Genomic DNA, 18,313 nt, shown 5'->3' on the forward strand with positions numbered 1-18,313 from the left:
TGATTAACATATGTCAACGAGTTGATCAACAGGTCGCATAAAATAATAAAATTTGAAGTATAGTGCGTGGCTCAAACGTGAATTTCTTAATGGTATGCGTTCACATGTTCGAATCCTTATCCAAGCAAGTTTTATATTTCTTTCAAGGGTAAATGCATTGTCATTATAAAATCAGACCAAAACAATGACTTTTTATGTTTTTAATTTTATCTAAAAATAATATTATCCACTTAATAAACTTGAGTCAGTCCATTAATTTACAAATTAACTCGTTCAATTCTTAACCCGAGCTTGAGGACAGGTCATGAGCCAGGCACTACAAGTAAATAAAATGACGTGTCCTCATTTGATGCAACCGGATTCAACCTGTTTCATCAATCTCAGTTGGGCTTGAGCATTCCAAAACAATTTAATTCATGTTGAATTCATACCAATTTGATGGTCGGTTTATGAATGGAATAGGTTTTTCTAATCTGATTTTAATAAAAATAATTACTAATTAAATATCAAAGTCAACATCTTTTAACTTTGAAGGAGTTTCTGTTATTAATGGTTAGATGGTACCATAGATATATAAAAGCTCATTGATACATGTTTGGTTGTGGAAAAAATATTCAAGTGTTGTTAATTTATTTTTTTAATAAAATAAATCTAATTATAAACCCAAAATAAAATGTATATTGAACAATATCTTATTTAAATATTGATATGATGACATATAATTACTATTTAAAAAAAAAATATTGAGGCAATGTCGATATATTAGATCGACTTGAGTTAATCTATCAAACATGTGATTCAAGTTATGAAACCACGATAACCCTATAAAAAGCAAATCAAAATAAATTATGAAAGTCAATTCCTAATCAACCTTATATTAGATGATGAAATTGAAAAAAAATATATTAAATTTAAAAAAATAACAAAAAATATTCGAGTTAACCCAAGTTAACTTGTTAAACCTGCAATCTAGGTCATGAGATAGGGGTAGTCCCATAAAAAACAAATAAAAAAAATTATAAAGCTCAATTTCTAACCAACCCATTATTAAAGGATAAAATCAGAAAAAAAATCAATTAAAAATAAGATTAAAAAACAATTCAAGCCAACTTAGGCTAACATATTAAAATTATGACTTGAGTTATAAGATTATAATAAATTCATAAAAAGAAAATAAAAACAATATTGTGATCTCTATTCCAACAGATCTAGTGTTGAAGGTTAAAATTACAAATAAAAGAAAACTAAATCCATAAAATTGAAATATCTCTACAAAAAGTAAATCGAAAAGAAAAATCATGAAGACCAATTCTCAAATAACTTAATACTGAAAGATGAAATTGAAAAAAAAAATTAAAAAATGAGTCGTCGGATGGTGAAATTGGGAAAAAGTTATTCGATGAAAAAAGAACCTAAAAACATTAATTAAGTCAACTTGGATCAATCTATCAAACTTACGACCTGAGTCATGAGATTGAGATAACTTCATAGAAAATAAAATAAAAATATTATGAAGTCCAACTAAAAAAGATATAAAAAAGTGAATATAATCAACTCAAGTCAACTTGTCAAACCTGTTATTCAAGTTATGAGATCAAGATAACTTTATAGAAGTAAATCTAAAAAACAATTATGAAGCTTAATTTTCAACCAATCTACTGTTGAAAGATAAAATTAAAAAATATTTAATTGAAAAAAAAAAGGGGGAAAAAACCCAACTCGAGCCAATGTAACCTGGGTAATGAAATCAAGAAAAATTCATAAAAAAAAAAAATCAATAAAAATTTTGAAACCACGCTTCCAACATATTTAATGTTGAAAGTTGATATTAAGAAAAAAAAATTAAATTCATAAGACTAATATATGTAAGTCAATAAAAAAAATTAAAAAATTATGAAGCATAATACTCAAAACAATATAATATTGAACAATGAAAAAAAAGAATGGATATTTTAAGAGTGAAATTAAAAAAAAAAACTAAAAAACATAAATAACAAAACACTATTCAAATGTATAATGTTTTATATGTATGGCTACAAACATATTTATGAAACCTAGCATGATCGGTTGATGTAGGATCCAAGCGATCTAGAGCCTTGACCAAGTTTCAAATAGGTAAAACTCAGGTTTGTAATTTGTTCGATCAAACCCGGGTCTAAGTGAGACCCAACTCTTATATATATATATATATATATATATATATATATATATATATATATATGTTTTAATAAATAAAAAAGATATAAAATTAATTTATGAATATTTAGTCTTATATATATTTTTATAACATACAACAACATGAAATGTTTCTTAAGTTTTCGATGTGATAACTATATAAAGTCTATATCTATATATGATGTTTTTAAGTTTTTCATATGATATAACTATATATAGCATAAATTTATATAAATTATTTTTTAAATTTTTATATAAAATATTAAAATCTCAAATATTTTTTAATATTTTCTTAGATTAACACATGTGACTCAAATCTAGCATTTTAACTGGGGTTGTCCGCATTTAGTACCTACAAGCTACAACTACAATAATTTAACTACAACTTTCAGTATTTTGATAATTAATTAATTAATATTATTACACAATCACACGCAAAAAGCAACCCACCCGTTCATGTTTACACTAAAGGAGTGCGTGGCGAATTATGACAAAAAGGAAACAAATTTCACATGTCAAAAATGCTAGATACTTTTCTAACATGAAGTGGCCTCAATCACAGGAACCACTAACGAGGGACTGTTAGATTAATTTAGAAACAATAGTTTCTATACATAAAAATTGATCTAATAATACTCTTTAGGTATTCTTTTTACTAAAAATGGAAGATTCATAATAAAATAAAGAAATCAAAATAATAGTTTTGGATTGAGGAAATATCTTAGGTTTCTTTTTTTCTTTTTATCTCTCCTTTCTCCTCATTTTAGTTTTTCACTTGTCTTTTGGATGGAGAGTGTGATTCACTTTTATCAATGTTGATGATCTTTATTGGTATCATTAAATTCATCTCGTTGATATCTTTCCGATGATATTAGTTAGGTTATAATTAGAGTTTCGATGTGCATTTAGAGTCTCCTTATTCTAATTCGTGCCATCCTATTTAATAGTTTTTTTAAATGCCATGTTTTTTATTAATAATATTTTAAGATGTTTTGTTTTCTAGATATGATATATATTAAACCCCCCTATTTCATCAAAAAAAAAATTCTATTTGTATTGTTTGGAAAATAATTTTTTAAATGATGTTAATAAGTGAAAATACCCACAAGTAGGAGCGAGCAAAAAAAAACTAAAAACCAAGAAAATCAAAAAAAAATAATTGAAAAAACCGAACCGTGAAAAAAAACCGATTAGAATTTTGAAAGAACCAACCGATTTGGTTTTGGTTTTATAAGCCTGAAATTGAAAAAACCAAACCAAGAAAAACCATAAAAAAACTAAGCCAAATCAGAAAAAACCGAGCCAAACTGGAAAAACAAGCCAAACCGATTTGAACCGTTTTTTGTTCTAAAAAAACAAATTGAACTGAAATCAGTTGGTTTGAACCGATTTCGATTTTTTTTTAATTTCAGTTTGTTTTTTTTTCTTTATAAAAACTAAATTAGACTGAAAATAATCATCTTTATCAACAAGTAGAATATAAATAGGGGGGGGGGGATGATCAGCAACAACAACAATTTCTTTCATAAGATCTGGGTACTCTGAAATACTCCAGAACTATAATGAAAATGGTTTTTTTTTTTTTTTAGATTAAATTCATAGAAGTGTTCTTTATATCCAAGTGGAGGGGCTACTTTTTGGTCCGTGAGCTATATCCCATACAAGGTTAGGTTAAATTCAGTGCACTCTTGCCTAACAAGGAGATCTGCTACGCCTATACATGACAAATTTGAGTTCAAACTTCAGCGATCTGTTGTCTCCTAGTCATCTCCTCCCTTAAAACTGTCAAACCAATTCAAGGGGGCCGACAAAGAAAGGCTTGAGAGTTGAGCCCGTTGATTTGCACTCTGCGAAGCTACTTTTCCATGGCGAAAGAAAATTACTTTACCTAATGAGCCGTTGCATTCTTAAAATAATAAATAAAACCACCAATTAATAATAAAAACCTCATCCTCAAGGGCCACAGCTAATTTTCTGTTCAAGAAGTCTTTAGATGACGTTTGAGAAAATCATGATGGGGAAAATGACAACGATGAGATGACCCAGAATAAATATTACCTTGAAAAGAAAAGAAAGGCGATCAAAAGTTGTGGGCAATGAAAGCGAGAAAACCAGTTGAAATATCACCTTCAAAATTGTATCTTCTTTACTTATTTCCTCCACTAATTCTTCATGAACTGGGAACTCCAAATTTTACTTCATCTTTATAAGAAAAAGATAAAAATACAATATAAATAGCCCCTTCCATCAACAAAGCAAATTAGTATAGCAAATAGGGGGGGTGAAAGCAGAGGAAACACCATCTTGCCTTCTCCGAGTATTTTATTTTTCTCTTCTTGTTTCCTTTCTTCTATCCCTCTTTCCATGCTCCCTCCCTCCCTGTCATTCAGAAAGTAAAAACAATCTCTTAGATTCTACTATATGTTTATTTGAGTGCTCATCACCATCACCATCCTTCATTTCTTGCAGAACTGCCCCATCTTTTTTTTTAGGAAGAATCCAAGATCAATCCTTTGTGTCTTCTTGCCTGAAAAAATTTGGAGGGGAGGAAAAATGGGTGACCCGTGGGAATTCGCTGTACATGCGATAAATGGGAGGTGGTTCTCTGTTTTTGCCTCTTTTTTAATCATGGCTGGAGCTGGTGCTACATATCTGTTTGGCACCTACTCAAAAGACATAAAAGCCACACTTGGTTATGACCAAACTACTCTCAATCTCTTAGGATTCTTTAAGGATCTGGGTGCCAATGTCGGGGTCTTTTCTGGGCTTCTAGCTGAAGTGACACCAACATGGTTTGTGCTTCTGGTAGGTTCTGCCATGAACTTCGCAGGGTACTTCATGATTTGGCTAGCTGTGACTCAGAAGATAGCCAGGCCTGCTGTTTGGCAGATGTGTTTGTATATTTGTATAGGAGCCAATTCCCAAAATTTTGCAAACACAGGAGCTCTTGTCACTTGTGTGAAGAATTTCCCAGAAAGTAGAGGGGTGATGTTGGGTCTGTTGAAGGGTTTTGTTGGGTTAAGTGGAGCTATCCTGACACAGTTTTACCTGGCCATCTATGGAACTGATTCAAAGTCTCTCATTCTTCTCATTGGGTGGCTCCCAGCGGCTTTATCTGTGATCTTTGTGTACACAGTTCGGGAAAGGAAGCCTGAGAGGCAACCTAATGAGCTCAGGGTCTTTTACCATTTTCTCTACGTGTCAATTGTGCTAGCTTTGTTTCTCATGGCTATGAACATAGTTGAAAAACAGGTTGATTTCTCTAAAGCAGCCTATGCTGGAAGTGCCGCTGTAGTTTGTGCCATGCTTTTTATACCTCTCATTATTGCCATTAGAGAGGATTGGGTCCAATGGAACCTCAAGAATCAAGATGGAATGAAGCCTGCTACAGAGACAACCGTTGACAGGGCACTAGATATTGCACCAGAAGTGAAGTCTGAAGTCTCAAAAGAGAAAGAGGAGAAGGCCAGAGAATCTTGTTTCGTCAGCATTTGTCACAAGCCAGAGAGAGGTGAAGACTACACAATCTTACAAGCACTTTTGAGCATGGATATGTTAATCTTGTTTGCTGCAACCTTTTGTGGCCTTGGTGGAAGCTTAACAGCAGTGGACAACTTGGGTCAGATTGGTGAATCCCTAGGATACCCAACTAAAACCATCAAATCCTTCGTTTCACTAGTGAGCATATGGAATTATTTTGGAAGGGTGTTTTCTGGATTTGTTTCTGAAAGCTTGTTAGTGAAGTACAGGATGCCTCGGCCCCTGATGATGACATTTGTTCTCCTTTTGGCATGCGTAGGCCACCTCCTCATTGCCTTCCCCTTCCCGGGTTCAGTCTATGTAGCATCGGTGATTATGGGGTTCGCATTTGGTGCACAATTGCCATTGCTGTTCGCTATAATCTCCGAGCTCTTTGGCCTAAAGTACTACTCTACATTGTTCAATTGTGGACAGTTAGCTAGTCCTCTCGGGTCATATATACTTAATGTGAAGATCACTGGACATTTATATGATCATGAAGCACTGAAGGAGCTAGCAAAGAAGGGTATAAGTAGATCATCAGTGAAGGAACTGATCTGCATGGGGGTCCAGTGTTACAGGGTACCCTTTATAATTCTGTCTTCTGTGACATTGTTTGGTGCTCTTATTTCACTGGTTTTGGTGATGAGGACAAGGAAATTTTACAGCAGCGATATATACAAGAAGTTTAGAGAGATTCATGGAGTGAGCTGAGATCGAGAACAAGCTCAAATAAGATTGAGAGAAGGTGATCACAAGAAGGCCACTGTACTTGCCAAATTGATTGTATTACCATTATTTATCTAATTGGGAACTTTCATGTTCGTTGTCTCATAAAAAAAGTTTAAAGTTGTGATATTTTCAACATAGATGCAGTGATATCAAGCAGCGGTCAAAAAGCGGGAAAAAATCCCTTCCACAGTTGCAGCGTGCCAACACCCACGATAAATTTTTTTTTTTTTTGGGGGCGCTCGAGATCTTGGCCTAGCGATTGACCTAGCGATGATAAGAGCTTGTTTCTTTTCTCTGCACCAGGATTTAAACTTTATTGTGCATGATTGTCACCCTCGTAGTACCTTACATACTTACTGGGTTTGCAAGATGTTCAGTGGACCGTAGGATTAGTTGTAGTACGCGCAAGCTGGCCCGAATATTTGTAGAGGAAATAAAAAACATGGATTATGTGGTTTCACGGGTGGATTGGCATCCCATCAGCCTGGAATAAGTTGATAAAAATAGGTGAAAGTTCTAGATATGATTGCTTGGAAGAAGAACATAAGAAATTGATGCTTTCATTATCAAGATTAAAGAAATCACGGTGTGTTCTTTTGCGGGCTTCACGGGTGGATTGGCATCCCATAAGCCTGTGATTGCCTGCTTGTAAGTTTCCATATCTTGTAAAATATAAACAGCGAATTCAATCATTCAACGATGGTCATGTCTGCCTCTCTCCACACGGGAGCAATCAAGCACGGCAAAAACACCAGTAATATTCCCGGGTTTTATTTTGGTTTATAGTATGATCCATTGAATCTTAAGCTAGATATGGAGATATGATTCTTTTATGTTATATCATAATCAAGAGTCACATATTTCACTAAATAAAATTATCTATATGGAGGTCACATGTATTCTTATTGTTACTAGATTGTTTGTCCGTGCTTTACTGCTCATATCAATTTTCTTGAAACAAAATAATATCAAGCGTTGCTAATTTAATTTTTTAGTAGAAATTTTTTAATCATAATAGAAAAGATAGATTAAAATTCTATAAATTTATTTTGATTTGGTTTAATTTTGATTTTTTATAATACTGATTAAAGTGTATTATAAGACTAGAAATAAAATTATTTAAGTTTCTAAGATATTTTAAGGTAAATTCAAGTTGAAATTTTGCTTTTTAAATGTTTTAAAACTAGACTCTCAATTTTTTGATCAATGAAAGGGATTTAATCATAGTTTTGAAACTCGATCCGATTCAGCGGGTCGACCTAGAACCCAACTGATCCAGGGCTAAAACTAGGCCGGGTTGAAGAAAAAACAAGGAAAGAAAAAACCCGGTGTGACCCGGTTGACCTGATGAGTTGTACTAAAACAACATCATTTTAATTTAAAAATAAATCGACTCGAGCAACCTGGTAACCCGGTCAAAACCTAGAAACCAGGTCGTGGACCAGGTTGGCCACCAGACCAGGTCTAAAAACTATGGTTTCAATAAACAAACACATCAACAAAGATAACTAGAAAATAAGATCGTAGTATTTAAGCCTCTAGGAACCAAATTCCAACCTAATATCACTTTCTAATTTTTATGCATATAAACTTTTTAAATTAGGTAAAATGGTTTATGTATATATACTTTTTATTGCTAATTTATAATTTCAATTTTTCATTAACTAGCCATCTTTAGAGTTTTTAAATTGGGTAAAAACTTGTTTGGGAGTATAGTTGTGATTGCTTTTTAAAGTACTTTTTACTCAAAAATGTATTAAAATAATGTTTTTTTTTTTAAAAAAATTATTTTTTATATTAGCACATCAAAAATAATATAAAAACATCAAAAATATTAATTTGAAGCAAAGAAAAAAAATAAAACTTAAATTTTTTTAAAAACACTTATAAAACCTTGTTAAACGATCATTTCTCTTGGCTATGTAAAGAAAAAAACGACGAGTATCATGATAGCCGAGTACGTTAATGTCTTTGGTTTGTAGCTTACTTCTCAAAATTTGGTTGATTAGCACTAAAAGGAAATGAGATTTAATTGTGATAAATTAATAAACTATTATATATATATATATATGTATATATATTACTTATTTTTGAATGAATCAAAATCTTGATTTTCTCTTCTTAAAATATAGAGGTTAATGCATAAATTCATTTATATATTTTTAGATCAAGGAAAGTTTTAAACTATCTTTTCAAAGTGTATGAACAATGTCATATCAGACATCACGACAACCCATCCTCTTTCTTAAGAGAAAAAAGCTTATATGTTTAATAGGGAAAAAGGTCTTATGTTATGAAAAGGAGTTGCCACCAAGTATTATAATTATTAGAAACCCTAACTAATTTTCATAGTTCTAAGGTAAAGTATTGGTTATGCTAGAGAAAGTATATTATCATCCTAAATCATCTTACCTAAAATAAGTTATATTTTTACATCTCTTTTATTCCTAATGGTATGTCGTGCCTAATACTAGTGGTCTATCTACATGGGTAAAGATTAGTTTACTGCAATGAGTTAGACCTTGAGAGGATATGTGAGTTGAAGCCTATTCATTCTAAAGTCGAAGTCATCTTTGTCACTCTTAATTGTTTGGTGAATTAACATATCTATAAACTATTTACTCTAATTGTAACTAATGATCTATTAGACAATCTCAATAAATAATCATGTGGGTCTTTAACTGGCTCATTGAACCCTTTAATTTAATGAATTTTATTTTATTTTTTAATTTTACCTTTTAATTCAAAGTTTGATGATATTAAATATTAGACGGTTAATGCTTTTATTTTAAATTTTGATTCTTAACCCTTTTATCAATTTTTTTATTTTATTTTTTTACAATTGCATCCTTGAATCCATAATCTTAGTTTTTTTTTTTTTCAAACTTGATCCTCATTCTCTTGATTTTTATTTTTTTGTTTTGGATTCTTTTGTTAATTTCATTTTTCTTTTCAATTTTACCCTACAATTCAAATTTTTTATGATATTTAAGGTTACACCCTCAATATTTTGATTTTAAATTTTGACTCTTAACCCTTATATCAAAATTTAATTTGTTTCCAATTTAATACATGGATCCATAATCTTGATTTTTTTTTTTATTTCTTCAAGTTTGATCCTCTTTCTTTTGATTTTTATTTTTAATTTGGATTCTTTTGTTAATTTAATTTTTCCTCTTCAATTTTTCCATTTAATTCAAAATTTTAGGTTGTACTCTTATTTTTCGAGAGTTGATTCGGGATAAGTATCGATTACGTTTCAGATGGGTTGACCTGAGTTAATTCAAGTGAAATGATTTTTTTAACCTACCATCAAGAATCATTAGGTTTTGATAGTAACTATTATAAAAGAAAACAATATAGCAAAGACAACAAAAACAAGTAATACAAAATTTTAAAAAATAGAGATCACACAAAAATCATAATTCAAAATTTTATTATTAAATATCTTCTCTTCAATTAGTTTGTCTTTCTAGTAAGTTTACCCCTCCTTAAATAAATCTAAAAACCAAAAAAACTAACAAGGAAACCTTAGAATAAAAGAAAAGCAAAAAAAATCCTAAACAAGAAAAACATCCTAAATAATAATAAAAAGTTATAAAATAAATTAAAAAAATTATAAACCAACTAAAAAATATAGAAAATCTTGAATAATTACTTTTAGACTTTATTTGAAGACCTTCTCAATCTCTAGTTGCTATAAAATTTTTACCTAAGATATAAGGCTTCTAAAATTTTCTTATGAAAAGATCACATTTCTCTTGTTATAAAGGTATATATTAAAAGAAAAAAAAAACTCTTTAATCAATGTCATTATCTTCGTTTTTTGAACGATACATTTTTTTTCCTTGGTAGTCAACACTGACAGGATTGATGCATTGCAGGACCAATTGCTCCCAGGATGGCTGGGCTGCTAAAACATAAATGTTTTCTTCTCTGCTGGAACCGATTAAGTAGGTTTTTTTTTTAGTCCAGAATTTAAGAACATTCTTATGAGCCGTGATTAGGCCTTTTGTGTTCAAACCTTGCAGGTTCAACCATGGATCTAAGAAAAAAAAGGGTTTAAGCTATAGCATCCCCTGAACAAACCATTTCCATCTTGAACATTTACACAGGATGCTTGTCCATGCAAAAAATGTCACACGAACATTCAGTATGATAAAAATGTCACACAAACATTCAGATCCATAAAGTGGCGCAGCTAACAGATCAAATAATAAACTACACCATTTTTTATGCTAAAGGTACCAAGAGAGGTGCGATTGTTAAAACCAAGTTACAATCATTCTTGTCAAAATAGTATTTGTAATTTCATTTACACCACGCAACTATATCCATAGATATTACATAATATTTTGGTAGCGGCCCATGTCTTTGGTATTTTTATTACCACCCACCATACATAGATATGAGATTTCGAAAAAAGGACTTGTAACCACAAAAAAGGTTTACATAGTCTAATTTCATGTGTACATCTATAGCATTCAATTCCTGCCCGGACTAATTGTCTTGCCAGCTAATCATATTCCTTGAACCAACAATTAGGTGGTTACTTTTTTTCTTATTGGTCTTGTTGTTTATACTTTACATGAGGAATTGTCACAATTGTGTGAATTGTTGTACAAGGCAGTTCTCCAAGCTTATGGGGTCTTTACAATGCAGTCTGCCAAGCTTATGGGGTCTTTACAATGCAGTTCTAGCATATAGGGATCTTTGCAATGTAGTTCTCCAAGCATATGGTCTTTACAATGCAGTTATTCAGGTCATGGCATGGCAGAAGCGATAAATGCTGAGCCAACTAGGTCGCTTGTGTAACCTGACCGAGCCATTGAAGAGAATCATTTGTTGGATAAACACTGTCAGGTAACAAATCCAATGAGACACCAACAAATGATTCTCTTCAATGGCTCGATCAGATTACACAAGTGACCTAGCTGACTCAACATTTAACTCTTCTGTCATGCCATGATCTGCATATGCTTGCAGAACTACATTACATTGGATAAGCCCCTGTATGCTTGCAGAACTGCATTATACAACAATTCACACAATTGTGACAATTCCTCACATAAACCCATATAAACAACAAGACTCATAAGAAAAAAGTGACCACCCAATTGTTGGGTCAAGGATTATGATTAGAATAACAAGGGCAAGAATTCTAGACAAGTGGTGCGGGCAGCAATTGATTTGAAGTGAGCAGCTTCAAGTTTAACTTCACATGCACTCCATGCAACATGGACGATCACAGTAACACAGAATATGGTTATGATAGCATCGGGTGTTCTAAATGGAGAGAGTTCCATATGTCAATTGGATAAAGGTAGCCAGCACCGCAACGAGAGAGAGAGAAATCTGGCATGTTTGTCCATTCCCCTACAAAGTTAAAAAATGAAACTGCTTTAGATCCAGAAACAAGTAATAAATCTAGAAAGTTAAAACTAAAAGAATTATCAGCATGAAACAAATGCCCAACTACTTGCAGTGTTTTTTTTAGGAGGGAATGAAGGAAGGGGTGGGGTTCCCCTTCATCATACATGCCACATGACCTATAACAATCAAAAGCCCATAAACCAACTTAGTTGATTCAAAAAAATGAAAGCCACTTATTCTGGTTTTGTCCTAAATGCCACTGCAACTTAAGGATGTTGCAGAGCATGCATGAAGCATCTACCATGCCATGGTACTGCCAAACTCAGATACACATCTAACATCCCAAATGTAAAGTTAGGGCATCATGTTTCAAGCAAAAGATCAAAAAATCATTCTAGAGATCCATCTACCAGAGGATCTGTGGGCATGAGTTGAAGAGAGGAGCTGTGGCTTGCTGAAACTCATTGATCACAACAGAAGAGGCAGAAAAGAGATGGGCTTGTGAAAGCGCCTATAGGTGATGGGTTGTTTAAGGATAAAAAATTTTACGTTTGTAAGTCAAAGAATTCTTGACCAAATTGCACCTATTTGTAGCCATTTCAAGATTTGATTTCAAGCTTCTCTTTTATATTTCTTCTTTCCTTCTCTTTCTGGACTGAATCCATTCTTGGATCAGTCTTTTCTCCAAACACTACACCTACCTCACCCAAACACCTTACATATTCCATCAAACACTTGAATTCTATTTTGTATTGCAAAATTTATATTCAGGGAAGCTTCCCATCTGAATAAATTTTGAGAGGGATACCCATGGATTTATTTACAGGGGAAGGCTTGAGCTACAGACAATTTATCACTTACTCACTTATAAAAATGTAAAGAAAGAAACAGAGTGGATCTTGATTGTTCTAATTCCTTCTCTCCTCTCCTAGATCTGCATGGTTCAACTAATGAACTTAAGTCCTATCCCTGTACCAGAAGTTTCATCATCCGTAACTTTGTATTCTAAACATTACCCATATACCCATGAATTCAACCCAAATTAATTAACAAACTCTAGATTCTTTTGAGCCCTACACCCTAAAACCTGGGAAAAAGACTAAGATCTACCCTTTTCACATGTATCTATACAAGAAATCTCAGCAAATCTCAACCAGAAAGAGACTACAGACAAGAACCCATGAATAACAAACAAATTCACTTAGCAATTGAGCTTCATGGCTTAAAATACAAATTCAAAAGCAAAATACTTACTTGTGAGATTCTTCTAATACAGCAATCCTCTCTCGCAATCTCTTTACTGGAGCAGAAGGGAGAGAATGGGAGGAGGAGATCTGTAATTTTGTTGATAATGTTAGGAAAAAAAAGACTATAAAGTCTTAATCAAAACCAACCAATAATGTAACCTTTTACCTACCTAACATGTTCTTTGTCTTTGTATGGGTGGAGTAAAGATTTTTTTTTTTAAAAAAATCTTAATTTAAAAATATATTAAATTAATTTTTTTAAAAAATTATGTTTGATATTAACATACTAATTTAAAATAAAAAAAATTAAAATTTAATAAAAAATCAGTTCAATTAGCATCCCAAATAGAAACTTAAAAAAACATGGTATTTGATGATGCTTCACTAAGTATGAACAGTAAAGCAACTTTTTTTTTTTCTTTTTTCATCTTTTCTTCTTTTAATTACAACCTTCAATTACTTAATTAAATGGAATTAGAGTTGCAATTATTGTAGAATTACTAAATTAAAAAAAAAAGGACTAAACCATAAAACATGAAAAATAATAACTCTGATCTAAATTTTTTGTTAATACTTATTTTGAACTACAAATTTTATTTTTTTGTCTTAAATAAAAGTAAGACTTGCTGGAATACAGGGTTAGAAAGAAAAGCTACTTGGTTGTTGCCATTCTAACCATAAAAATGATTAATTTTGGTGCTCAATTATTCCACTTGACTAGGAGAGTTGAACAATTGTGGCTATTCACTTCCAATTTGCTTAAAAAAATAGATCAAGCTTGGAAAGATTTAGGATCTCGGGTTGATTGTTTTTCTTTGATAGATTTTTGGCAATTTTAAAGGCACAAATGGGTTTATTATAGGGGTGAGCAAAAAAACCGATAAACCGAAAAAACTGATAAAAAATTAACAGAAAAAAAATGATTAAACTTATTAGAATATTTTGAAAAAATTCCGGTTCGGTTCGGTTTTCGATTTTGTAATACAAAAACCGGTTAACCCGGACCGAACCGAACCGGTTAAAAAAAAAGGTCCCTAACCACCACTGGTATAAATAGAAACTTTTACCCCCCCTCTCGCCTAACCCTAACAGACTACCAGAGGCTAAAAAAAAAGGTCCCTCATCAAAGCAGCCGCCCCAATACTCTCGCCTCTCCAAAATATTTTAGTCTGTGGGACATGTTCCTAAGAGAACTCAAACAAGTTCTTTTGTCAGTACGAGTACATCACATAAGCATCAATGGGTAGGCATCAATTTCCTCTCCTCTCCTTTTGTTTTTAGGTGATAGGTTTTTGTTGATAAGGTGATAGAAACAAGGTTATTGGAGAGATCTGTTGGTTTTTGTTTATGAGGTGATGAACTGACGGATGATGGGTTTTTGTTTTTGGATTATTTGGTTTTATCTCCAGTCTCTAAGGCCAGAATCCTGCTTTACAACCAGCAACTGTAATGCAAGTAACTGATGAGGAAACTAGGCATAAAAAATTTGAATATAGGTTTTTTCAGTTTTGGGCATTAAAAACCGACTCGAAACCGAACCGAAACTGGTCAGTTTGGGCCGGTTTCGGTTCGGTTTTGGTTTTTTTTTTTTCCGGTTTGGTTGTTTTTTAAGGGTAAAAACCGAACCGAACCGAAAATGATCACCCCTAGTTTATTGAGTTATATATGTTATTTTTCATATGTTTTCAGGTCAAAATTGGTTTAAAAAGAGGTTGTTTGATTCAAAAATCAAAAGTCCATTTTCTACCCAGTTTTTGGCCAATTTGAACAACCAAAAACTAAGCAAGCAAACAACATGTTATTTATCTCAACAGATAACACTTTGTGTGCTTTATTTTTTTTTTCAAAAAAAAATAAGGGGCGGATGTCCCCTAAATAATAATAATAATAAAAAGAAGCAAGTTTAGGCATATGGGTCAGGCACCGAGTTTTGCTTTTTTTTCTTTTTATTTTTTTATTATTTGGTTTTGACATGATTTTTAAAAAATATTATAAATTTTTATTTGAGTTTTAATAAAAAAAAATTTCAATTATTATATATATAATATGAAAATAATAATAATATTAATAATAAATTGTTCATTAAAATTCAATTTAACTTTTTTTGTTTTTTAAATTTCTAAATAGATTTTGAACATGATTCTAGCACATTTATGATTTTTTTCAACTTTCAATCACACATAAAATATGGACATAATATTTTAATTTTTTAAATTTGCTTTAGCAATCATAATTATTTTTTAACAGAAACAATGATAAACAAGAACGATGTTAATAAAAAAATTGATTTTAGACTTGAGAAATATACGTGTTGTGATTATTTAAAATGACTCGCTTTAAAAAAAACTATTATTCTATAATTAGATAATTTTTTTTTTTTGAAAATTCACATGTGACATGAGATTAAATATCTTAATATACATCTTTATTTTAGCTTCATGACTCAATCTTAGATTTATGTTAACAAATTTATTATTATTTATTAATACATATAATTCTTGATTTATTTTATTGAACACATACATTAGCTTTATTTTGCAATGAAAAATTATATTGATGATTCTTTTTTTCAAAATGATTGTTTTTTTAGGTTTAATAACAATGCCAAATAATTCTGTAGGATCTGGACTTTTTTTTTCAAAAAAAGTTTTAGTCCTTTCATTGCGTAGCACGAACATGCAAACTAGTAACATACTAAACAAAATGACCAACAAAATAACATTAATTATTTATAATAAAAAACTTAAATAGAACTCAATAATATAGGGGTTGAATTATTTTTTGTCATCTTTGACCACACGCATGTGTGATCCATATCTCGAGTTTAGTGCCCCTTAAATAGACTTAATTGTTATGCATTTGAAAGGTCTTAAAAGACATAAAAGAAATTTTGGTAAAGATAAGACTTTTAAAATATTTAAATATTATAAGAATGAAGATGAAAATCAACTTAATAATAAAATAAAGAAAATAAAAAGTGATAAAGATGGAGAATAGAAAACACCTTTTGATAAATTTTGTTTTTAAAATGGTATTATTTATCAAATCATTGCTCATTATTCACTACATTAAAATGATATTATTAGACATAAAAACCAAACACTTATAGAAATAATGCATGCTATATTGATAAGTTATAGAGCCCCTCGAAACTTGTAGGGGAAGGCAATTATGGTTGTTAATTATATGCTTAACAAAGTATCGTATAAAAAGTTTAACAAAAACACCTTATGAATTGTCAAAAGAAAGAAAAACTTCCTACATATAACTCAAAGTGTGGGGGTGTCTTGTAAAGGTGCTAGTACATAATCCTGAAAAGCTCAAGGTAGGATCTAAAACTATAGATTATGTTTTTATCGATTATGTTTATAATAGTAATGCATATCAATTTATTATACCCAAGTCAAGTATAAAGAATATTCATCTTAATATTATAATGAAATCAATGAATGTTATATACTTTGAAGATGTGTTTCCATTTAAAAAAACATAAGAAAATTGTTCACTTATGAGAATAATAAAGGCGTTAGTTCAAGTGGTTATATTCAACTAAAAGATGATGAAGTTGAGCATAAAAGGAGTAAAAGGAAGAAAAACAATCAAAAAATTTATTTTAAAATTTCTAACATACTTGCTAGAAAATAAACATCAGACCTACTCCAAGGCAATGTCTTGTCCTAAAGCTTACTAATGGAATGAGGTATTTAATATTGAAATTTAATACATTATAAATAATCATACATGGAAACTAATAGATTTTCTACTTGAAAGCAAACTATCAGGCCATAAATGAATGTTTAAAATAAAGATGAAAGCTAAGAAAACTATTAACAAAATATAAAACAAGACTTGTTGTTAAAGAATTCAAACAATATAAAGATGTGGACTATTTTAACATATATTTACCTACGTCAAAAATAACTTCCATACGAATTCTAATAACCATTTTATCTATTAACAAGCTTGATATACATCAAATTGATATAAAAATAACTTTTTTAAATGATGACTTTAAAAAAGATGTTTACATAGAATAACTCAAGAGATTTGTTATTAATAGATAAGAAAAAAAATCTTGTAAGGTTCTCGAATCATTATGTAATTTGAAATAAACATCCAAACAACGACATGAAAAATTTGACAAAGTTATATTGTCAAATGAATTCAAAATCAATGAAGTTGATAAATATATTTATGTAAAAAATATAAATAAAGATTATGACATTGTATGTCTTTATATAGATAATATGCTTAATTAATCTTTAGTTGCTTGTCATTTTTTGCTCATTTAACTCGTGATTATTTGATTTATGTACAATATTTACTAGAGATATTAATTAATTTGAGTAAAAACTAAAATAAAATTAACACTAATGTTAATAAGGATCTGTGCTAAAAATTTGCCAAGAACAATTTCACAAATAAACACCCCATGTCTTATAGACCACTAGTTTGATTTTGAACATTGGTTGGACAAGAGCCATTTTTTAGTCAAAACCAGGTAAATGTATATATGAAAAAGATCACAGCTTATGTCTTTCACATTTACAAAGATGAGCAAACCTGATGAATATTTTCATGAATATTTACGAGAGAAAACCCTAACTCTTGTAAAAAACAACATCACTTCTATACATGTATTTCTATTAAGACTTTATGCTCATCATCCTCTATGTAATAAAACACATTGAATACTATTAGAATATAATCCAAAATTAATTATGAGTGTCCAACATATATTAAACTTGGAGATAAGCTTCTTGTTAATCCAAAGTAGGGTTCTCATTACCAATATCTTTAATTACATGTTTCAGCTTCATTCAACTTGTTGTTTCATGTTTTTAAATAGTCTTTTTATGAGTAGATCCGCTAAATTATTTACAGACTTCACATAGAAAATGATGATTATCTCATTTGTAATCAATTTTTTGAACATATTCATGTTAAATACTTATATATATCTTGATTTACCATTATAAATATTTCTGTAATCTCACGACATAAATCCTATACATATTCTAATTGTGCTATTGTTTTATTATAATTATCATTAAACTTCACACTAAAGTCAAATGAGGTATTAACCTCTTTTATATTAAGATGCTTATACTTATTAAGAATTTTTTCAATATATTATGACCGATTAAATGCATAATCACTACCATGTTTGTTAACTTCGATACCTAAAACTGTATCCACTTCATTGAGATCTTTCATTTTAAAAATAAAAGTGAGATACCTTTTAGTTTTAACTATTCCAATCATAT

The 18,313-nt window shown here is 30.5% G+C and overlaps 1 protein-coding gene and 1 long non-coding RNA gene across 2 annotated transcripts; one reads left to right on the forward strand and one right to left on the reverse strand.

Moving 5' to 3' along the window:
• The first annotated feature begins 4,203 nt into the window (after positions 1-4,203).
• On the forward strand, positions 4,204-6,563 carry LOC118038782 (protein NUCLEAR FUSION DEFECTIVE 4). Its single transcript, XM_035045197.2, has one exon. The coding sequence runs from the start codon at positions 4,729-4,731 to the stop codon at positions 6,406-6,408; it is 1,680 nt and encodes a 559-aa protein (XP_034901088.1). The 5' UTR covers positions 4,204-4,728; the 3' UTR covers positions 6,409-6,563.
• A 4,125-nt stretch (positions 6,564-10,688) lies between these two features.
• LOC118038780 (uncharacterized) lies at positions 10,689-13,222 on the reverse strand. The gene is made up of 2 exons (XR_004685824.2): positions 13,054-13,222; positions 10,689-11,802 (listed from the first exon to the last, which is right to left on the reverse strand). It is a non-coding gene; the product is annotated as an uncharacterized lncRNA (long non-coding RNA).
• Between the last annotated feature and the right edge of the window lie 5,091 nt (positions 13,223-18,313).

Source organism: Populus alba, chromosome 4, assembly GCF_005239225.2.
Source record: "Populus alba chromosome 4, ASM523922v2, whole genome shotgun sequence".
NCBI lineage: Eukaryota > Viridiplantae > Streptophyta > Magnoliopsida > Malpighiales > Salicaceae > Populus > Populus alba.

Bases quoted from the DNA above. Each gene is read 5' to 3' on its own strand.
- LOC118038782 (XM_035045197.2), top strand. From the start codon at position 4,729: ATGGGTGACCCGTGGGAATTCGCTGTACATGCGATAAATGGGAGGTGG.